This window comes from Acyrthosiphon pisum, chromosome A1 (assembly GCF_005508785.2).
Source record: "Acyrthosiphon pisum isolate AL4f chromosome A1, pea_aphid_22Mar2018_4r6ur, whole genome shotgun sequence".
In the NCBI taxonomy this organism is placed as follows: domain Eukaryota; kingdom Metazoa; phylum Arthropoda; class Insecta; order Hemiptera; family Aphididae; genus Acyrthosiphon; species Acyrthosiphon pisum.
In genome coordinates this window covers 164,698,455-164,719,398 of record NC_042494.1, presented here as the reverse complement: position 1 = coordinate 164,719,398, position 20,944 = coordinate 164,698,455, and the positions used below count along the sequence as shown (strand labels likewise).

General features: G+C 29.4%; 4 protein-coding genes across 18 annotated transcripts; 2 read left to right on the top strand and 2 right to left on the bottom strand.

Moving 5' to 3' along the window:
* Window positions 1-1,244: 1,244 nt before the first annotated feature.
* LOC100167274 lies at window positions 1,245-12,891 on the bottom strand. Of its 13 annotated transcripts, none has more exons than XM_029488762.1 (9): window positions 4,209-4,366; window positions 3,865-4,058; window positions 3,745-3,795; window positions 3,634-3,687; window positions 3,515-3,568; window positions 3,297-3,455; window positions 3,184-3,237; window positions 3,044-3,123; window positions 1,245-2,059 (listed from the first exon to the last, which is right to left on the bottom strand). In XM_029488762.1, the coding sequence occupies exons 1-8, from the start codon at window positions 4,274-4,276 to the stop codon at window positions 3,047-3,049; spliced, it is 711 nt and encodes a 236-aa protein (XP_029344622.1). In that variant the 5' UTR covers window positions 4,277-4,366; the 3' UTR covers window positions 1,245-2,059; window positions 3,044-3,046. The 13 variants fall into 13 exon arrangements, with proteins under 13 accessions (XP_029344622.1, XP_029344617.1, XP_029344619.1 ...); XM_029488757.1 differs by having other exon boundaries at window positions 1,247-2,059; window positions 3,044-3,126; XM_029488759.1 differs by having other exon boundaries at window positions 1,585-1,637; window positions 3,044-3,126.
* On the top strand, window positions 6,587-8,412 carry LOC100169330 (Zinc finger, CCHC domain containing 9-like). The gene is given in 3 exon segments (NM_001162352.2): window positions 6,587-7,154; window positions 7,299-7,457; window positions 7,922-8,412. Coding segments are annotated over 3 exon segments (792 nt in total). The 5' UTR covers window positions 6,587-6,723; the 3' UTR covers window positions 8,124-8,412.
* LOC100163170 lies at window positions 10,955-16,460 on the top strand. Its single transcript, XM_001951595.5, has 6 exons — window positions 10,955-11,376; window positions 14,044-14,869; window positions 14,944-15,233; window positions 15,348-15,440; window positions 15,518-15,636; window positions 15,708-16,460. Exons 1-6 carry the CDS (start codon window positions 11,196-11,198, stop codon window positions 15,879-15,881), a joined length of 1,683 nt encoding a protein of 560 aa, XP_001951630.1. The 5' UTR covers window positions 10,955-11,195; the 3' UTR covers window positions 15,882-16,460.
* Window positions 16,388-18,347, bottom strand: LOC100570333. Of its 3 annotated transcripts, none has more exons than XM_016804016.2 (5): window positions 18,128-18,347; window positions 17,774-18,062; window positions 17,644-17,703; window positions 17,244-17,371; window positions 16,388-16,758 (listed from the first exon to the last, which is right to left on the bottom strand). In XM_016804016.2, the coding sequence occupies exons 2-5, from the start codon at window positions 18,039-18,041 to the stop codon at window positions 16,510-16,512; spliced, it is 705 nt and encodes a 234-aa protein (XP_016659505.1). In that variant the 5' UTR covers window positions 18,042-18,062; window positions 18,128-18,347; the 3' UTR covers window positions 16,388-16,509. The 3 variants fall into 3 exon arrangements, with proteins under 3 accessions (XP_016659505.1, XP_016659506.1, XP_008182633.2); XM_016804017.2 differs by having other exon boundaries at window positions 17,774-18,053; XM_008184411.3 differs by having other exon boundaries at window positions 17,647-17,703; window positions 18,128-18,346.
* Window positions 18,348-20,944: the final 2,597 nt, after the last annotated feature.

Sequence of the window (20,944 nt, the reverse complement as noted above, 5' to 3'; positions counted from 1 at the left end):
CCGGTAAACTAGACTTATACCCTTTTTATTATTTCTGCGAATAAAGTTGATTTTGCTATTGGTACACCTGCGTGCTTAAAATTTTTTTTAAAAATGTCTTAAAGAAACACGTCTTTTTTCGTTTTATGTCATCGATCCATATAATCGTTAAAAACCCCCGCGTACAATGACATAACATACACCCTGTATAGGTACTATAATCTATAAATCGACTATACCTACCGAGATTTAAATACATACATGTGATATTGTGATATAGATAACATATTGAACTATTCTAAAATAGAAGTTTAACATACCAATAATACCATAATTTGTATAATATTTGAAATGTGTAAGTTTGAAAAAAATCCCGAAGAACCATAAAAAAAAATAGCGCGTTTGTGGTGTTCTCTTATTATAACCCAAATGTTATTAAATAATTATTTAATTGTGCTTAAAATTATTTAAGTGGTATTTGCTATGTACCAACAAATTATAATAAATAACATAATCATGGCCTATGTATTTTCTTCTTTTATTAGGCAGGTACCTACATATATATATATATATAAGTAGGCTTAGTCATTGATTTCATGTTCAAAAATTATTCTACTATAGTCCATAACAATTAACAGTAGTAGATAGTTTAATAATAATTTAAGGTATTTTGCATAGTATCATAATTTCTGTACTCCTAAAACAAATAGATTTTTTAAAATTACTCTACCAGCTTGTATGACAATAAATATTTATTTTAGATCTACTGTGTCAAATGATTAGAAGGAACAAACTTACAAAAATTGAGTTTGAATTACTAAACTATTTAGTAATACTATAAAGTAAGATTAACTTAAATGATACTTAATTTTACTAGAAGTTCTAGTCATATTTATAAATAAATAAAGCTCTAATATCTATATTATAAGGTATCAATTGGAATATTTAACTGTTCTTTTATAGTTGGATTGAATGGCAGTCCCAGGGGAATAATCTAGGGGCTCGAGCAGTCAAGCTCCTATCCTCCAAAATTGTTTTTTTATAATGCTCAAAAAAACAAATTTTAGTAAAATAATTTAAAATTGTCTATTCTTTTAAGTGATGTTTTCCAATTTTTGAAAAATATATTTTTGAAAAACATCAACAATGTTTCCTATTCACTACGGAATTTCAAAAATCTGCTATACAGAATACACAACATCCAATATGCTGTCCACAGTATGAATAAAACTCATTTTTGTCATAATCAAAACTATTTTATATATTGTAACTATTCACGATGGTTTGACAATTTGTTTGTTATGTTTGCTTACATTTTATGCTAAAAGTAAAAGAATTAACATTATTCAGAAATATTAAATAAAATATTTTATTTTTACATAACAAAATATTATAAGTGTATTAAAAAAAATTTAACAGATCAATTGACATCATTCACAATTTAATAAAAAATATTTAAATGGTTATAAGAATATCCTCTTATTATTGAATGAATATCAATACATTTATATATTTATACAAACTAAAATTAGTTAACACTTAATTTTAAAATTATAATAAAGTTAACACAACAAAAATTAATCAGTTTTAATAAAACTGATGGTATAAATAATAAAAAATATCAAAATAGTCTTTTCAGAAGTTTGATAAAATTGTACCTAAAAAAAAAATAAACAATATAGAGTCTATAAGTTAAAGAATGTTACCGTTGACAGCGATTGGGATGACAGTGACAATGAAGAAAATGTGGAATAGTACTACCAATTTCTGAGTTTGTATAATTTGTATTTATATTTTATTCTGTAATTTTTTTTTTAAACCTTAACGATAATTATTAAAATTAATTGTAATACAAAATGTTAATTTAAAAAAAATTTTTATTTTATTTTTTATTTTTACAAGAAATATATAATCTATACAATTAAGCATAATAAGTATATGTGAGATGAGGGTAACAAAACATTAAGGGGTTACGTGAGTAAGAAGCCACCCATCGGTAGTACTTAGCTTGTTTAGTATGTGATTACTTACAACTTGTTAGGATTAAGTTAGATGATCCCTAAACCATTTCCTTTTCAGCCTGCGATGAGGATTTCCAGGAAGTGACGGGATATGTAATTAAAAAAAATTATATAATTTTACTTGTATTATTAGGTTAATTTTTTTGTTTTTTGTTTTTTAAGTTTTGATTTTGGTATTTTGTTGTTATATTGTAAGTCGGTATTCAAGTATTATATAAAATTATAATTTGCATTTTTACTTTTATTATTATAAACATTTGTCGAATACTATAATAAATAATAATAATTAAATATTTAAAAATGTAATATCATTTTCGATTGCTTATAGGCATGCTTATACGGCGTACGTATTTGAAAAGCGTGGCAAATTGTTTAATAACCACTACAACAAATAGACCGCTTGGATCGTTGCGGTCATCCGCCAGTTTTCGTGAAGCGGACTATAATTAATTGTAAAGCACTTATTGTAATTTTTTTTATAAGTAATCTAAAAACTAGTTGAAAATAATTTTTTCTGTGTTTATGATAGGAAAAAAGTATTTAATTAGATGATTCTGGTAGATGTATTTCTAGGTTAATGTTATTTGAAATTAGATTTTGATGATGGCTAATTTAATTAATAACTATATTTTAAATGTTTTTTATATGAATAAAAACTCAAAAATTCTGAAACAGTTTGACTTTTTACAAACAAACTTTGTTATTTCATTAATGCTATAAAAAATATGAATATGTATTATTAACAGATTTATGGACTGATAAAATAAGTCACACAAAAAACAGGAAGGCATATTACTATATTAGTAAGATTAGTAACTATGCATAAAATTGTATGTAAAAATAAAAAAATTATAAAAATAATACCATTGAATCACGCAAATTCAGCCAAGATACAGGAATATAGCTGTAAATCTTTAACAAATCTTTGAATAGACAAAAACTGTTTTCTTTTTATAATAAGATTCATAATAACAAAATAATATTGCTCAATGAAGTATAGTACTTGATTTTATTGTACTGGATACGAGAAGTTATTAGCATACCTTTCAAAAAGTGGAAATTACGCCCCTGCTCTCAACAGACACATTTATTGTCATTTCTGAACTAGACTGCTCACATTCAACTGCTAAAATAAAATAATTTTATATTAATCGGTTATCAACGAAATATGAATTACTCTTACTCTGTTTCAACACGTTCATTGTCATCTCCGAACTAGACTGCTCATATTCAACTGCTAAAATAAAACAATTTTATATAAATCTATATTATTAAAGAAATTTGAATTATTCTTACTCTGATCAGACATGTTAATTTTTGCCCCTAATCTCGACAGTTCACATTCAACTGCTAACATTAAATAATGTAATCTAGTATTAACAAAATTTGAATTATTCTTTCTCTGAACAGACACGTCCATTGTCATCTCTGAACTAGACTGATGACATTCAACTGCTAAAATAAAATAATTTTATATAAATCTATATTATTAAAGAAATTTGAATTATTCTTACTCTGTTCAGACATGTTCATTGTCATCTCTGAAATAGACTGCTCACATTCAACTGCTAAAATAAAATAATTTTATACACCTACATTTATTAGGTAATAAAGAAATTTGAATTATTCTTACTCTGATCAGCCACATTTATTGTCATTTCTGAACTAGACTGCTTACATTCAACTGCTAAAATAAAATAATTCTATATTATTCGGTTTTTAATAAAATTTGAATTACTCTTACTCTGGTCAGACACTTTCATTGTTATTTTCGAACTTGACTGTTCACATTCAACTGTTAAAATTGAATCATTTTTTATTCATTTTTTTCAATAAAATTTTAATTATTCTGAACTCTTCTTACCAAAATTGAATTTAGAAATTTTTTTAAATTTTGTTGGAATGGCATTGTTTTTTAATAACTTTCTCAATTTAGTGTTTTTATAAGAATTTCCATCGAAATGTAATGAACATAGTTTGTTATACGGAAAAAATTCTTCTTCGGTATATCCACAGCGTTTTAGCCAAATATTGCGGAGTGATAAGTCTTTAGGGAAACTAAAAATTAAATTAAATTTTTAGTTATAAACATAATTTATTGTGTTGTTAGGTATTGATTTAAAACTTATTAATTATTATATTGTGAATGATCTATACAATCTAATATAATATTATGTTTTAGTTATTATTTACGTTTCAATAACTAACTTGTGTAGTATTAAGCCTGGCACTTTCAACGCTGAAGTCTGACAAAAAAAACAACATCGCCGATGCATGTTTAATTGATGTGTGTCACTTGAACGTTCACAATTTCAGATTTGACTATTTGAGAGTTCAAGAGTTACGCTTGGGCCTTAGGAGATTGCGTTGCGAGTTACGAAATGTCTTTATCTCTTATCAACGGACAATGATTCATGATTGTGGATCGGCGCCATGCGACGCATGAGCAATAATGCGTTGCTCCCTGAAATTCAGTCCTGTAAAGTATTTAAGTAAAAGTATTTGAGTAAAAGTATTCAAATAATTTTTTAAGTATTGAACAACTTTTTAAATACTTTCAGCATGAAGTATTTTGAATGGTATTTAAAAAATACTTTTTTTTGTATTAAATACTTTTTTGTATTGAATTTGAATACATTGATTTTTTATTTCGGACATTTTATTTTTATTCGAAATAATTGGTTGGAAAAATATTATTGTCAACTACAATAATAGAATAATAGTTTTATTTAATATTCTGTATTTCTGTGTTAGCCGAAGCCCAAAGGTTTTGTGAAAACCAGATTTCTAAAAAAAGTTATTGAATATTGAATAACAACAGTAAGCAATATTTTGTGTTGTTAGGTACGTCTTATACTCTTATTATAGTTATTATTATAAACTATTCATTGTTATTGAGAATAGCTTTTTTTATTATTACCAGCTTAGTAGTGAACGGTGGTACATAGTATACCTACTAGTGTTTATCTATTTTTTTTTTTTATAGAAATAATTTAGATTTTACCGATTTGGGACAATGTGTGTAATACGAAAATTTGGATATTTTAGGGACTGCGGTGTACGTACAACTGTTCAAAACAAAGTGGTTTAACCAAGGTGGAATGATAATTGATATTATATATATTTTAAACTGCCATTGTAACATTATATCAGGAGCCTTGTATTAAATTTTCACGCTTTTTGGTCCAACAAATAAAATGTTATTGATATTTATAGAAAAAAAACTAAAACATTGAAATTTGAAATTGTAAGTGTTTAAAACAAGTCAAAATATTTTCAAAACTGTATGGTGTATAGAAAATGAGATCATAAACATTCAATGAAATTGTCATGTATCTGCAGTTATTCGATTTTGAATTACAACCACGATTATAGGTATATCTTTAATCGTGATTAAAACAAAATAACAAAATGGCTACCTACATGAGAAATTGAGTGAATATCCAATCTTGTAAAAATATGAGCTTCAAATGCTCAACATTTTATTTGGCTTTCTAATAGACATTTTTTTTCTTGATAAAGGTAGATAAACTTATGAGGAATCTTGTATTACATTTTTAAATCTCAGATTTAATTATTTAAAAAGAACATTTTTATGAATTGTGTTCAATTCAAGTTTTATTAACATTCATAGAAAAAAATCGCACAACTGATGTAGGTACATAATGATTTACAGTTTATTTTGATCTTAGTCCTTGGTTTCGTTTTTTAATGTTTCGATACACTCCGATATTATTATAGTATTTATATTTAACTCAGTTTATGGTAATTTTGATTAAGTCTGTTAGTCAGTTGGTACCATGAACTAAGAAGATGATAAATTATGACAACATAATTACATAAAGTTTAATTTCATATTCCAAAGCAGAATATTTTTCTAAGTATTTCGATACACAAAAATTGAATTTAGGGCGGGTAGTTTATGACTTATGAGTTATAAGTAGGTAGGTATTTAAAGTTTTGATGAGTGGAGCAGTGGCGTAGACATGATTTCTGAAAGGAGGGGATCAAAAAAAGAAAACGACATAGCTAAATAGGAGAGGAAAATTGGAAAATCCTCCACCCTCTCAAAACTTTTTACTAAGGTAATATAAAGCCAATGGGGGATCTGACCCCCACGTCACCCCCTTGTCTACGCTATTGGAGTGGAGTGGAGTGGGGGGGTCTTAAACCCGCAAAATGTTTGTCCACTTCTCCGCTCATCAAAGCTTTAAATACTTTACTTGTAAACTACTCGCCCTAAATTCAATTTTATGTTTCGAAATACTTAAACAAATATTATGCTTTGGAATATGAAATTAAAACTCTGTTGTCATTCAAAAAAGTAAAAAACTTAAAAATTATAAGGATAAAAAATATTTTAAAATATAATTTTTTAATAAAAACATTGTTTTGTGTACGACTTGAAACTGTGTAAAATAATATTTTCAAAAACATTAATTACATTTTTTGAAATAATGAGTTTTCAATGATAAATGAATCACTCTGTATATAAATATTATAATATAGTTTAATGGCGTCAAGTGCTTATCAGTTATCAGTTATCACTCAATCGTGTTCCTGAATCGTGAGCACATGTTAAAATTGCTTCTTGCCGCCTGCCGGACTTGCCAATTGCCACTGTGGCACCCGGGCACCGTATCATAGATAATAACATATTATAAAAGCACCGTATTAACGTAAAGATAAATCACATAAAGATACATTTTTTGGAATCGGGAACATGACGAGGTTTGCCAGAGCTCGAGGCTCTAAATCATCTAACCAAAAAATACCGGAGGAAGCAACACCATGGTTGGAAATGAAAGAAAAGCCACAGCAAACCGGAGACGACGAGTCCACGACAAACGCGGTGGAAGTGTCGGAGGAGAATCGCAGTAGCAAGTACGACTCGTATTCGAACGTGGATAAATTTGACGGGTTCAGCGTGTTGAAAGAGGACGCGGTGAAACTGCGAGTGGAAAAATTCAAATTAATTAAACAAGGTGTGCCTAGACATCAGCTGAAAGCACAGTTGATGCCAATGCGTCGACGTGCTGAGAAGAAACTCTCTAGGCTCAGACAAAAAGCATGTTTTCATTGCCGACAACCTGGTCATATGCTGAACCAATGCCCGGAGTTGGGTACCAACACAGCATTGGGAGTGTGCTTTAAGTAAGTTGTTTGTGTGGGATACATGTGACAAATATCGTAGAAAACTAATTAGTGTTAAGTGCGTCTCACTGTTCCAACTACAACTTTTTTAGAACCATACCTATATCTTTTGCATTACTATATAATATATGTATGATGTTTCAGGTGTGGATCGACAGAACACAAATTACATGAATGTCGTAATGCAGGAAACAATGATCAACTTGATTTTGCCAAATGTTTCATATGCAATGAAGAAGGACATCTTTCACGCCAATGTCCAGATAACCCTATGGGATTATATCCAAATGGAGGGGCTTGCCGGTAATTTATTTGAATAGAAATAGAACAACAATAAAAAGAGATTATTTTTATAAATTAAAATGCTGTTCAAAACAGATTTGGCTAATAGACACTTAACCTCGCTTATAAAGATGGCCAACTTGAAATTTAACCAGATTTAAGTTACACAAAATAATCAATTTTGAGTGTATAATTTGGTTAATTGTTTAACAAAAAACTTTTTATTTAAATAAAGTATAAACAGCAAATAAAATGTTTTCTAGTCTACTTTTATCATATCACTGGTTAAATTTTTCCATAAACAAGAATCATATAATTTATTATCACATCTTATTATATTTTTAAAAATCAACTGTTCATAATAAACTGAATACTATGTTGTAATATCTATGTTGTAACAGTTACCTATATTATTAAAATATCAATAACAGAAAATAATGTAATTATTATATGTAATCATATTATAAATGTTTTAAAATTCTTAGATCTTGTGGAGATGTTACCCATTTTGCCAAAGATTGTCCAGAAAAACAAAAGAGAAAAAGAGAAGAAGATGATCTACCAACAGTTGGAATAATGGATAATCGAGCAATTGAAGAATTAGATGATGAAAGAAGCCACAAAAAACACAAACAATATAATTTAAAAACATTTAACAAAAAAAAAAAAGTCATAATGATGAAGTAAACATATTTTAACTACCTATTATTCTAATAATAAACATTTAAAAAATAAATTTTGTATTTATAATTTTTTATAGAATATGATGTAATTAAGGGGCCCAGTGCCAGTCTTTAAAATTTTTTGCAATTCTATAAAATTTGAAAATTCACTTTTATATTTTAGTTTCCACCTATTTCATTATAATACTTTTCCACTCATCTATTACCCGACAATTTAGGAGGAATCTATAGGGTGTTTTATAAAGAAAAAAATAAATTCACAGGAATGATTATCAGTCCTTGTAAAATTGTCAGATTTCGATAAATATTTTTTATCTGAAAGAAGAAGACTTTCTACAGGCTGCATCAAACTCCGATTTTTATTTTATTTAAATTTATGGTATAATATAGCTTATAAAAAAACACCTTGCATTGTATTATTTTTAAGACATATAATAAAGTTTGACATTAAAAAATTAAAAAAACAGAGTTCGATGCGGCTTATAGAATATTGCTCTTAATTAGTTTAAAAAAAAAATGATCAAATTTGATTGATTCTACAGAACAAGATCATTATTCCAGTAGAGCGTATTTTTGTGTACAAAATTACATTGGCAACGGGTGCCTTAAGATAATAATATATATATTATATTATCGTTGCAGTGTTTAAGATCATAAATAAGAAGCAAATCAAAGAAAAAATAAACCGTAGTAAATTTCTTGAGCAATACTGACTGAGTATAAAATTTTGGATTATAAACAAGTTCTATATAACAATACCTAGTTAGATGAAATATTTTTTAGCGTGATAACTTTTATTGTAAATTATAGATAAATAAATAATAATACAATACTTTCAACTAATTAAATAAATTATTTTATTATTTTATAGTGATGATTTACTTTTCTAATATTTGTTATTCAGATGCATAGTGGCATAGTGCTTTTAAATAATAAATATTGTATGATTTTAGGTTGCAATAACAACATTTTGTTGCCCAATATTGTTCCATTAAATTAATCAATAAAAATAATTGCAATTAGATCATATAAGTACGATTTTCTGACAGTAAAATGTTTGTAATACCTACCTAATATTGTGTTTGGTAAAAAAAAATATTAAATTTAATGAATTGTAATTAGGAGAAAACATTGTTATTTACTTATTTATAATAAAGACTAATATGCATAACAATATTACTGACTGTGATACTTTAGTTCTTAAGACAACGTTACACGGACATTAATTGTTATCTCCATCTTATAAGTTCGTAACATACCAAATTTTTCGTTCAGCAGATCACGTTTAGTTCCGTTAGCTAAAAAAATAGAGTGAATTGACCTCTTATAAAATTTAAAGGTAAGATTATTATCTAGTGAACCTCATAGGTTTTTTTTTAGATTTTAATTTTAAAGCAAGATATGAGTATTTTAAAATGCACAAACATTTTACAATTTTATAATAATACTCATAACTTGCTTTAAAATTAAAATATAAAAAAAAAATCTATGAGGTTCACTATATAATATTCTTACTTCTAAATTTTATAACAGGTCAATTCACTTAATTTTTAACTAACAGAGCTAAATATAATCTGCCGAGTATATAATTTGCCAAGTTATGCGTTTGTAAGACAGAGAAAACGCATCAGAATGTAGCAAACAAAGATTTTATATAATTTTATTTTATTGTTGATCACTATTTGGTTACCTAATGTATTAACAACTAATTGAGCTCAAGTGATATTTTTGAAAATAAAAAGTTACTTTAATTGTTATGAATTTACTTTTTAACTCAAAAGTAATGTAACTAGACCAAATAAAAATAATTAACAAGTTGATTATAATTTTGAAAATTAATTGATAATTTTTTTCAACAATTAACATAGGTAGGTACAAAAAAAAGTTAGAAGTGTTCCGACAAGTGCCAACAACTGTCATAATTTATTTAAAAATAAAACTATTTGGGAATAAAGGGAAAATCTCTTATTATGGTATTGTTGGCTTTTACTGTTTTTTGTGTCTCCATATAAAAATCAGAATCATGATTACTTTGATATACTTTGACACATGATATGATATTATTATGTTGCTATTTACTGTAAATGACCTTGACTTTACAGGGAGAGTACGTTTTTATTTTAGGTACTCGAGTGTAGATTTCTAGCCTCATAAATTTATGAGTTTAAACTGTAAACACTACAAATTGTTTAGTGAATATAAAATTAACAAAAATGCTTTTTAATTTTACTACCCACTAGATATTTTCTGTGCAGTTTTGCCTGTATGGTTTTTTGATCAGGTAATGATACTATAAGTAAAATCATTTTTTTACTAGTAAAACATTAATTCATTATACCTAAAGAATTTCGGTGTAAATTTAATCCTTTTAAAAATAATTTTAAATATTTTATTTCAATTGATTTGTAAATTAAAGAGTGATATATTATGTTTTTTTTAACCTTTTTAGGACCTTTTCTTAAATAAAATGCTGTTTTATTATTTTTTTTTAACTGTCTTTGGGGACAGTATGTTAGCATTATTCGAATAATTACGTAGGTACGTCTTAATGTATTGTAATGGAAATGTATAAAACGATATAATAATTATTACTGACACCCTCGACGTTTATGCATTTAGTATATTTATACATCAGATTTAACACCCAGTTGCCGCTCACCCCCTATACCCCCACCACCCCCCCGGCCACCTACCTCCCTCCCGCATCAAACCGATCCACCCACGCAAAAACGCGCACTTCGCCACAGCAAATCCCCCCCTCGGGACGGGGAGACTTTATTGATTCATTCCGCGTTTCGTGCGCAGCCCTCTCATTGCCTGGCAACCACCACCTGTAACGTGTCACCGCCACAGCCGCTGTCGTCGTCGTCGTCGTCGCGCCGCCATCGTCTTCGCCGTCATCGTCGTCCACTTCGGCCCTTTCATTTTCTGACCACACGCAATCTTCCGCTCGACCGCGCACGCACTCGTCCGCCTTACATTCGCTACACCCGGTGGTGGTGCAGGTGGCGATCCGCGGCTGACCGAAACCGTCCGTCGTCGTATCCTGCCCAAAGTCCGCGCCGGCACCCGAAAGATGAGAGGGCGCGTCCCGGCCACGTTCGCCGTGCGTGCTTTTTACGTGATGGCGTGCACCGCGTCGGCCTTGCTGGGCGTCCGGGGCACCGACGACAGCCTGCGGTCCGCGCTGGAAGCCATTTCGGACAAATTGGGATCGACGCCCCCACGGATGGCGGCCGCGGTCTACTTGAACACAGGTTGGTACCCTGCACGCCGCGGCGGCGATCAATGTGCGCGTACGACGAATAACCTCCTTTAATCGATGGAATCGCCCGGGACCGAATGCAATTTTCCCGTTGCGTGATACAGGGAGACGACCGAAATAAATGGGGATATGTGCACGTGTGAGTTGTAAAGATATTTCCATTTTGTAGGGGGTAGGGGTCCGTTATAAGGGGGTTTTGCTATAATGTAATATGTATGGAATATATGAGAGGGCTACACGGAGACCTGCAGGGCGGCCACGGAATTGACGCAATGTGTAATAGGTATATTATACAGAGTCTTCCAAGATTAGTGTTACAAAAGTGGTGGGGATTATTTTGGTTCTTATACGCGACCCCACGCCATATTTGTTACAAAATGAAGACTGTATATGATGTAGATGATTAACAGTGTACTGTCATGTCTGGGGGGCCAAAATTGTATTTTAACTCGGGGGGGGGGGGCTGCGAGAAACCTGTATAATATAATATTATATAAGTACGCGCTGCGTATCGACGTGTTAAGATAATACCTATGTATTTTGTGGTTTTTATGGGAGTCGATCGCCCCAACCCCCCACACTCGGGACTTGATCAATTCCTTTTAATTGAAAATTGTTTGGCAATATACAATTAGTAATTAGTAATTACCCATATCATTGCGGGGTGCAAACATTTTTTTTTTTGGTTTAGGCCCGTTAGTGTTATGTGATCGTGATCGACACTTATAAACGACTCCCCCACTTCAATTTCGGTCTTTATTTGCAGATAGCCGACGCCCGACAACGGTTTATACGTATACTTATAAATTATAGAACACATAAATCTAAATATTATTTTTGCGACTTACAAGTTACAACCGACGTATATTTATATCAATTTATATATTCGGCGATTGTATAGACATGCGGTCGATAATTTTTCACTATACCTACCATACAGACCCGTTTAAGGATTCCTCCTACATACTCGACAGAAAAATAGACTAATTTGAAGCAGACTCAAAGGTTAAACCTGACGTAGAATAAACTGCAATATTCAAAGTCTCAGCGATTCCATTAACGTTTAACCATCGTAGGTAAATTATACAATATATAAGTATATTATTATGAAGGTATATTATCTATACTTACGTGCGACTGTGAAGCCACTTCAAAAATCATATTATCCCGTGCTTTTGCCCCTCCCCTTCTTCCGACATTGTGTAATATAACTAGTATAATACACGTATTTCTATTTCGTGCGATTATGATAATATTATAATAAATTTATAATATATAATTTTTCACCCGGATAACAAAATGTCCAGTTCCGTCTGCAAGTCTTCCTCCCCTGCCCGTGCGTATGTAAATATAAGATAATTCTAATAAAGCGCACAGTTTACAAGACACGACTACCTAATCCATCAAATATAAGCACTAAATATAACTTAATATGATGTATACATAGACAATGCGAGTTTGAAGTTACATAACAACCTATTACTAAATCTACTCGTCTATTCACGTTTATTGACCATTAAATGTTATCAAATCTATATATATATATTAGTATAATATAATATTATGTGTGTGTGTGTGTGTGTGTGTGTGTGTGTGTGTGTGTGTGAATGTATTTCACGATTAAACGAATATTCGTTTAATTCAAGGTTTGCACTTTGATGAGTATAGTATAAAGTATTAAACTAATTAAAATATAAATGCATTTAATTTTTTTATTAAAATAAATCTTATATATATGTCTAGATATATAGGTACGTATTTATAATTCTAGTTTTCAGCGTATATAATATAATATATTCCAACATAATATACGCAAATAAGATTGCTGAAACGTATATATTATTTATTTGTACCTATATTATATAATAGACGTACCTATTCAACGTACTACGTACATATTATAAATAAAAATTCCGATCATTACCAATTTCACATTTATGACCTTTTACCCACGAAATAGCTAGGTACCTACAAATTAAAATTATACCAAATTGAAAAATAGAGAGAGGTAAATTATAATCCAACCATTTAAAATAAAAAAATGATATGATATTAATATAAATGTAGGTACTGTGCTGGCATATACTGCAGGGCAGACACAAGTGGACCGTCATATCAAATAAATACGCCTTAGAATTCCACCTATATATATGTTTAATAGTTATAAGTGAACGAGGACCGTGTCAGCGGGTTATTGGGCGTGAACACACCCCAGGGGTGGTCGAGTCCTATAGGCACCAGCTTTTGAGCTATATAGTAATATAATAGCTATACACATTTCTAATTTCTATAAAAGCTCACGTAGATCCGTGTAAAATAATGACGCACCCCCTGCAACTTGCTAGTAGATATAATTTGTTCGGCCCAGCACGCTACTGCAAAGATTACAAATTGTATGCACGTTACACGATACAAATACAAATGAATAATATACAACAATTAATATTATACTATACTAGGTATACTAGCTGGGTAGTATGTACCTATACATAATGATTAATGCGTTATTGTTAATGATTGGAATTATTATACTAAACTATGAAAAAACGTATATTATGTTCTAATATGATATAGATATGTACCTCGTTTTATAATTATTGTAATATAAGATTGTTGGAACGTGATACGCCTAACAATTTTTTTCAAATTTAAATTTTAGATGACGGTCAACCGGAAGATATTGGCTATGGTTATCAAAAAAATTTGAGAAATTTAGAAAATATATTTGAACAAGGAGTTCGAGTACCAAGCAATAAGATTTACAAAGACGAGGTGGCTGAAAAGTTTCTCAACTATTTGGCTAATGAAAGTCCTCAGTACAATCAAAAATCGTGGAGTAAAAAGTCGATATTCCGCGAGAGGGAAGGCTCAGACATGCCGGACAATTTACAACAACTGAAATATGATAGATACGCGACGCCTTCTGCTTTTCGCGAACGATACAAAACTAATCCCAACATAGAACAAGATTACAAAAACAATATGGAAGATCAAGGCGATTATCTGTACGCGTTAAATACGCTTATAGACAAATACATCGAAGAAAATGTACAAGGCATGTCAGACGAAGAATTAGAGAGTTTTCTGAGGTCCCAAGAAGAAAAACGTAATATACCGGATGAATATCAAAATGTTTACGATCCTTATTATAAAAGGGGGAGTCCGGTGAAAAGGCAGTATAAGTTCATCCCCAGGTATCATGCGAGAAGAAACGATAAGTATCGAAGTAAATGGGTAAAGCCGAGATTAATGAAGAGATCGAAGAAAAATGTTGCATTAAATGAATCGCACACAGACCCAAAAGTGGCCGCCGAGTTAAACAATATTTTTCTTGGATCGGAATCAAACACAAAAGCCAACACTACAACAGTCATAAATAATAGTGTTAATCAAACAGCAAAACCAGAAGTGGATGGTAACAACCTCAAAATAGATTTGAAAAAAAAGTCCATCGATTGGAGTAATTATTTTGGATACGATCGAAAGTGTGTTGCTAATGACTTTGTTATAAAATATGTACTTATTATAACCTGTACCTGTTTATTTTTTTAATTTTCAGGAAAAAATCTATTGAGAGCATACCATCTGACGACACCATTTTAAATCAATATATTCGTGCCTATGGGAAAGAAAATGACGAAAACGTGCCTATGAACACTATCAATCTAAAAGATGACAAATTAATGTGGATGGAAGATGCACTAATTAACGACGCACTGAAATATACGGGAGCTAATCAAGGTACCAACGATCCAGAAGAAATAAACAACGTCAAAAATCAAGTACTTGCAAATTTGAATCAAGCATACAACATTGAAAAACTTAGAAATGAAAATAACGAGATGCAAGGCAAGTAATACCAAATTATTTGGTAAATATGAAATATCCAAATAATAAATCAATTAATAAAAATTGTATATGACAATATGACATAAAGTCATACATATTATTTTTTTGTTTTAGAAAAACAATATGAAAAAGCAGATTTTGTTGTGCCTGCAGAAAATAACAGTCAACCTATGAATTCATTGGATATAGCAGAGTCAAATAAAGAAGGTAACATACTGTACAGCTGAATTTAATGTAAATATGGAAAAAAAAAAACAATATAACATATTCACATTTTTTGTTAGCCGATCATCACGAATGTACTCAACTTCTACAAATAACTCAGAACTGTCTAGAATTGGGGGGATCAGCTGGAGACTTGATGTTGCCCGTGTGCATGCTTTACCGCGTTTGCAGTACTTGTGTAAGTAAAATTCGACACCTAAAAATTAATTTCTAGATTTATAATAATGATAACATTTTTACAAATATTAGGAATCCGAACAATCAGAATGTGAAGCGAAATTCATACAAGGATCCCACGAACTGTGCAGCAAAGCTCCGTTGTGTAGATACTTTTCACGGCGTATACTACAACTTATGCAAGAACATCCTTTACAAATACAATGCCACAAGTGCATGGTTAACTTTTTACAGAACGAAGATTAATAGATGAATCTTTAATAATATAATTTGATCATAACATTAAAATAAAAAAATGGGAAATTATGCCTATAACATAATATAATTATATATATATATATATGACATATGTATACAAAAGCTTAAATTATATTCACTTAGATGGTGCTAATCTGTCTCAGAGTTACCAACTTTGTTTTTGCTGATATATGCAAATTAAAATAATAAAGAAGTAGTTTATTCAATATGTCAACGGTCTTTAATAGATATTACATAATAATCATATTATATACATAATACATATATATATATATATATATATTATATATATTATAATAATAACATAAACTAGTTATTTGATGATTGTCATCGGTATTGTTATAATCCTAATAAACTTAAGATGGCTTAATCATATGTAATGTTTTTTAACAATATTTATATAAAAATATAAATAGAAACAAATGTATACAAGGATATATTCCAAAAAATATAAAAAACAACCTTAATATAACAAAATATTATGATTTAAATAACATTAAAATAATACTGTTTATTGGAAAAATTAATATAGTAATATAAATATAAATCAAATTATATATCAAAAAATTTGAAAGAGTAAAGGCATTTTTATCACAGTATTACAGAGATGAAATTATTACAATAGCTTAGTAAAGCCAAGGTAAGTGTGAGAAGCTTTACGGTTGAGGTTTACACCAGTTGACATTTCTCTAAGTCTAATTAAAATTGATTCTCCTGGTTTGAAATACTCTACAATAGATGTGAAACATGAGATTTCTGTTCCAGAAACACCCACAGCACTACAAACGGACAGTGTTTCATTTAAATCAGCCGTTACTTTTGTCATAGAAAAACTGTTCTTCTTAGCAGATGACAAATAATATACCTAATAATAAATAAAACTCATTAAGTACAGAACTAATTCACACTATTTTACTATAAGTACTCTGCTTTCTGCCCCTTTAAAATATACAATGGTTATATATCTTTGAAAATGGTATTACTTGGCACACTAGACATTATTAAAAGGATGCAACAGAGAAATTTAGTATCTCAGTTTATATGTAAAAATTGCTCTTTTTACTTCTCTATTGTAATCATACAGATGAAATTAAGAAATTGTGACATTTATTTGTATTTTGACAAAGGTGTTGTTTTTAAAATTTTATTAGAAAAGTTTTTAAGAAAACAAAACGGTTTTTATAATAGGTTAATTATTATTGATACCTACCTAAATTTATACCACACAACCAAAACTCTTTAAGAATAAAAAAGTTTTACCACATTATAATATTTATGCGTTAGATAAAGACAACTGATTCAAATGTTGCACTCTTTTAGGGTAAATGTATCAGTAAGAAAATATATTACCTGTATATAAACTAAATAAAGTCCTGGGTCAACTATTTCTATCAAAGTTCTTCTTGAAGTTAATTTTACAGGAGAATACGAATCAACTGGTAAACTTTTATTCGACAAAATCCATGGTCCCAAGATACCTGTTCATAAAATGATGGTCAGTATTTGAATTTAAATTCGACAAATACTACGTTTACACCAGGATAGGAAATTAATCAGGCTTACTGAATCAGTCCAAACACTTAGAAGAAATTATTGACTTAATGCATTGTCGCATTAAAATCGATCATACTAGACAATCATTAACAATAGGTATTAGAAACTTAGTTAAATTCCCAATACATTTTTTTGGACAAGGTGTAAACGTAGTAAATTACAGATTTAAAAAATTAGTGATTGATATTGTACAAACTACCATTTTGTTCAAAATCTATATTTGGTTGAGCCAAGTAGAACAAGCACATATTTTGAACTGGAAATAAGAAAATTAAATTAAAAATATTAAAACAATATCCATGTTAGGAAAAAAAATATAAAATTACATTTTGTAGATTTGGTCGACCTGGTATGTCTAATATTTAAATTTTTCATTTTGGAAAAGTCAAAATAAATTTCATTTATATCACCATCAGTTAAATCAGTCTTTGAAGATGTTTTAAGTATGCATAACCTTTCGTTTGAAAGCATAGTTTTCAAATCGTCAACGACATGATAAATATATATAACTAGGGACAGCACCAATAAATTAACAAATATCACAGTTATGTCTTTCCTCTTCAAATAATAGCTATTATTATTCATTTTATTCATTGTTCTCTTTATCTGTAAAATCTTAAGTTCAAAATTAGAACAACAGCAAAATGTAATGCTGTAGCATAAACTTAAGTAGAAATTACCTCAACAAGAAATACAGTTCACTAAAAGTTACTTTAAATTAGCCCTGCAGGCTGTAATTTCACAACGGAATTTTAATTACCTATTAGTTGTGTTAATTAATTGAATATTGCAGTATTGCAATGATGTACGACATTAACCATCTTAATAGGTAGGTATCATAAATTCACACGTAATGAATAAAACCTGAAGGTAATATATAATTATAATAATTATATAGTAAAAATTAAATATATAAATAACAATTAAAAAAAATAAATATTATTTTACAACATCGTAAAAAAATAACAATTAATAACAATAGCAGTCGAGTACAATAGTTATTATTCTAGTAGTTAATTATTTCAATATTTTATCATCACATATCATTATCAGAATACACCGATCGATATGTCGATTTTCGCGCCATTTGTATTGTGTACCTACAATCAAGATGGATATTATATACATGACAAAGTATATGCACCTTGCCAACAATAAAATAAATTGCACCGGACAATTGGACATGGGCACATGACAGCAGTCAGCAACAATTTCAAATGGTTTATCTTTCGGTGATTGGTCTTAACAGGTAGGTTAAGCAGCTATACCGGGTATATTGTTACAGGTAATAATACATTATCAAAATTTGGTTTGTGGTAGACGATAAGTGTCCTCGTTTTCATATCATGTCATTCGACTATTCTAAATTTCTAACTCGAGATTCGGATATTCAACTGCTGCATGGCCACAGCCTACATGCCTACATTAGTCATGACTTATGATTCATGAGAATTAGAGTTCATTATCTAATGTTCATGCCTATAGTACACGACACGGCGTAGACGCCGCTGTCTGACTGTGTGTCTGTATAGTAGCCAGTTTAAGGTTAAGGTAGTGGCGTAATCAGGATTTGTTCAAGGGGGGGGGGGGTCCAAAAAAATGTATTTAATTACTGTTTGTCTATCCTTTTCCTAAGTATGTACATACATTAAATTTCTTAATAAGCACAATTTGCCGGGATTAAGTCCAATAAAAAAAAGGTGGGCAAGTGGATGTCGCTCTGCTGTATAGTAGGTTACAAGTGGGTCACTCTATAATGGATGGTATTAAATTTGAATTCAATGATATAATATCATTGTATAAGAAAAACGATTCTGAGCGGAGACTGAATCTAGGCACAAGATATATTATATACTTATATAGTTATATCTATGGTATTAAAAAAAAAATTTGCCCATAATAAATTCCAAATTAATCATATCACAATATCCATTAGGTAGGTATTTATAACGCGTTATACATCAACAACAAACCGTGATAGGTACTATCATAAATATATAACAGTATACTTTAGAAGTTTCCAGTACACACGAATAGTATTATACAATCATAACAAATTAACTATAATAGTTATTCTAGGTTTTTTAATATGTAATGTCGTCCAAATTTGAACTTAAAATAAGTATAAAAATAAACTGTGCCATGTATTTTTCTGATTTTTTGGTAACAGAATTAAATACTCACGTGAAATCTTGTTTTAAATTTTCAATCCTTAGGTATAAAAGTTGAATATTTTATACATTTTTAACTACAAAATAATTATTCAATTTTAAATTTGATAAATTTTGTCAAAATTTGAACTTCAAATGCTTATAAAAAAAAATTGTGCCTATGTATTTTTAATATTTTTCAATTGCTATTGTAACAATATATCAGGAGCCTTATATTAAATTTTCACGCTTTTTTACCCAACAAACAAAATTGTATTGATATTAATTATAGAAAAAAAGACAGCTCAAAAAGAGTCAAAATATTTTCAAAATATTATGGTGTATAGAAAATGAAAATATTAACATTCAGTGAAATTTTCAAATATCTACAGTCATTCGTTTTTTAATTTCAATAAAATAAGAAAATCGTCACATGAGAAATCGAGCGAATATCAAATGTTGTAAAAATATGAGTGTCAAACGCTCATAAAGTCATAAAAATTAAATTTGGCTTTCTTGTAGACATTTTTTTTTTGATAAACTTAGACAATATTATGAGGAATCTTGTATTACATTTTCAAATAAAAAGAAACATTTTTACGAATTCTTAACCCAAAATAATTTGCTACTTTTCGTGATTTTTACATATTTTGTCAATTTTTGAACTTTAAATGCTAATAAAAAAAAACTGTGACTAAGGATTTTTAATATTTTTCAAATGTCATTGTAAAAATATAGTAGGAGCCTTGTATTAAATTTTCAAGTATTTTTCCTCAACAAATAAAGTTTAATTAACATTCATAGAAAAAAAAAACTAATAATATTGGAAACTGAAAATGTCCCTAAATAATTCAAAACAAATCAAAATATTTTAAAAATTGTATCATGTATAGAAAATAGAAATATAAACTAGCAGTGAAAATTTCATGTATCTACGGTCATTTGTTTTAAAGTTACACCAAAAACCAAAATTAATTTTCTCGAAAACAGATTTTGCGTCAATATTCCCGTTTTTCCTTAATTTCTCTTTTGTTTTTCACGGCGCTTTTGAAAACTACTGGAAAAATTTTTCATTTTGACCCCCCATAGTACCAACTTGATTCACTTTCCTATCAGAAAAGATACTGTTGACGAAAATCGAAGCACTTTTACTTGATTATTAGATGAGCGGAGTGGAGTGGTACGGGGTTTCCCCGTGAAATGTTTGTCCACTTCTCCGCTCATATGAACTTTGAATATTTATAACTCATAAACTACCCGCCCCAAATTTGATTTTCTATGTATCAAAATATTAAAAAATATTGTGCTTTGGAAAATAAATTAAACCCTATGTTGTCATTCAAAAAA

Coding starts and splice junctions, on each gene's coding strand:
- LOC100167274 (XM_029488758.1), bottom strand. CDS start 4,276: ATGCATCGGCGATGTTGTTTTTTTTGTCAGACTTCAGCGTTGAAAGTG. Junction 3,569..3,633: donor AATAAATGTGGCTGATCAGA/GTAAGAATAATT, acceptor ATTTTATTTTAG/CAGTTGAATGTGAGCAGTCT. Junction 3,127..3,183: donor AATGAACGTGTTGAAACAGA/GTAAGAGTAATT, acceptor ATTTTATTTTAG/CAGTTGAATGTGAGCAGTCT.
- LOC100163170 (XM_001951595.5), top strand. CDS start 11,196: ATGAGAGGGCGCGTCCCGGCCACGTTCGCCGTGCGTGCTTTTTACGTG. Junction 14,870..14,943: donor TATTTTGGATACGATCGAAA/GTGTGTTGCTAA, acceptor TTTAATTTTCAG/GAAAAAATCTATTGAGAGCA. Junction 15,234..15,347: donor TGAAAATAACGAGATGCAAG/GCAAGTAATACC, acceptor TTTTTGTTTTAG/AAAAACAATATGAAAAAGCA.
- LOC100570333 (XM_016804016.2), bottom strand. CDS start 18,041: ATGAATAAAATGAATAATAATAGCTATTATTTGAAGAGGAAAGACATA. Junction 17,372..17,643: donor AGATTTTGAACAAAATGGTA/GTTTGTACAATA, acceptor TTTTATGAACAG/GTATCTTGGGACCATGGATT. Junction 16,759..17,243: donor TTTATTTAGTTTATATACAG/GTAATATATTTT, acceptor ATTTATTATTAG/GTATATTATTTGTCATCTGC.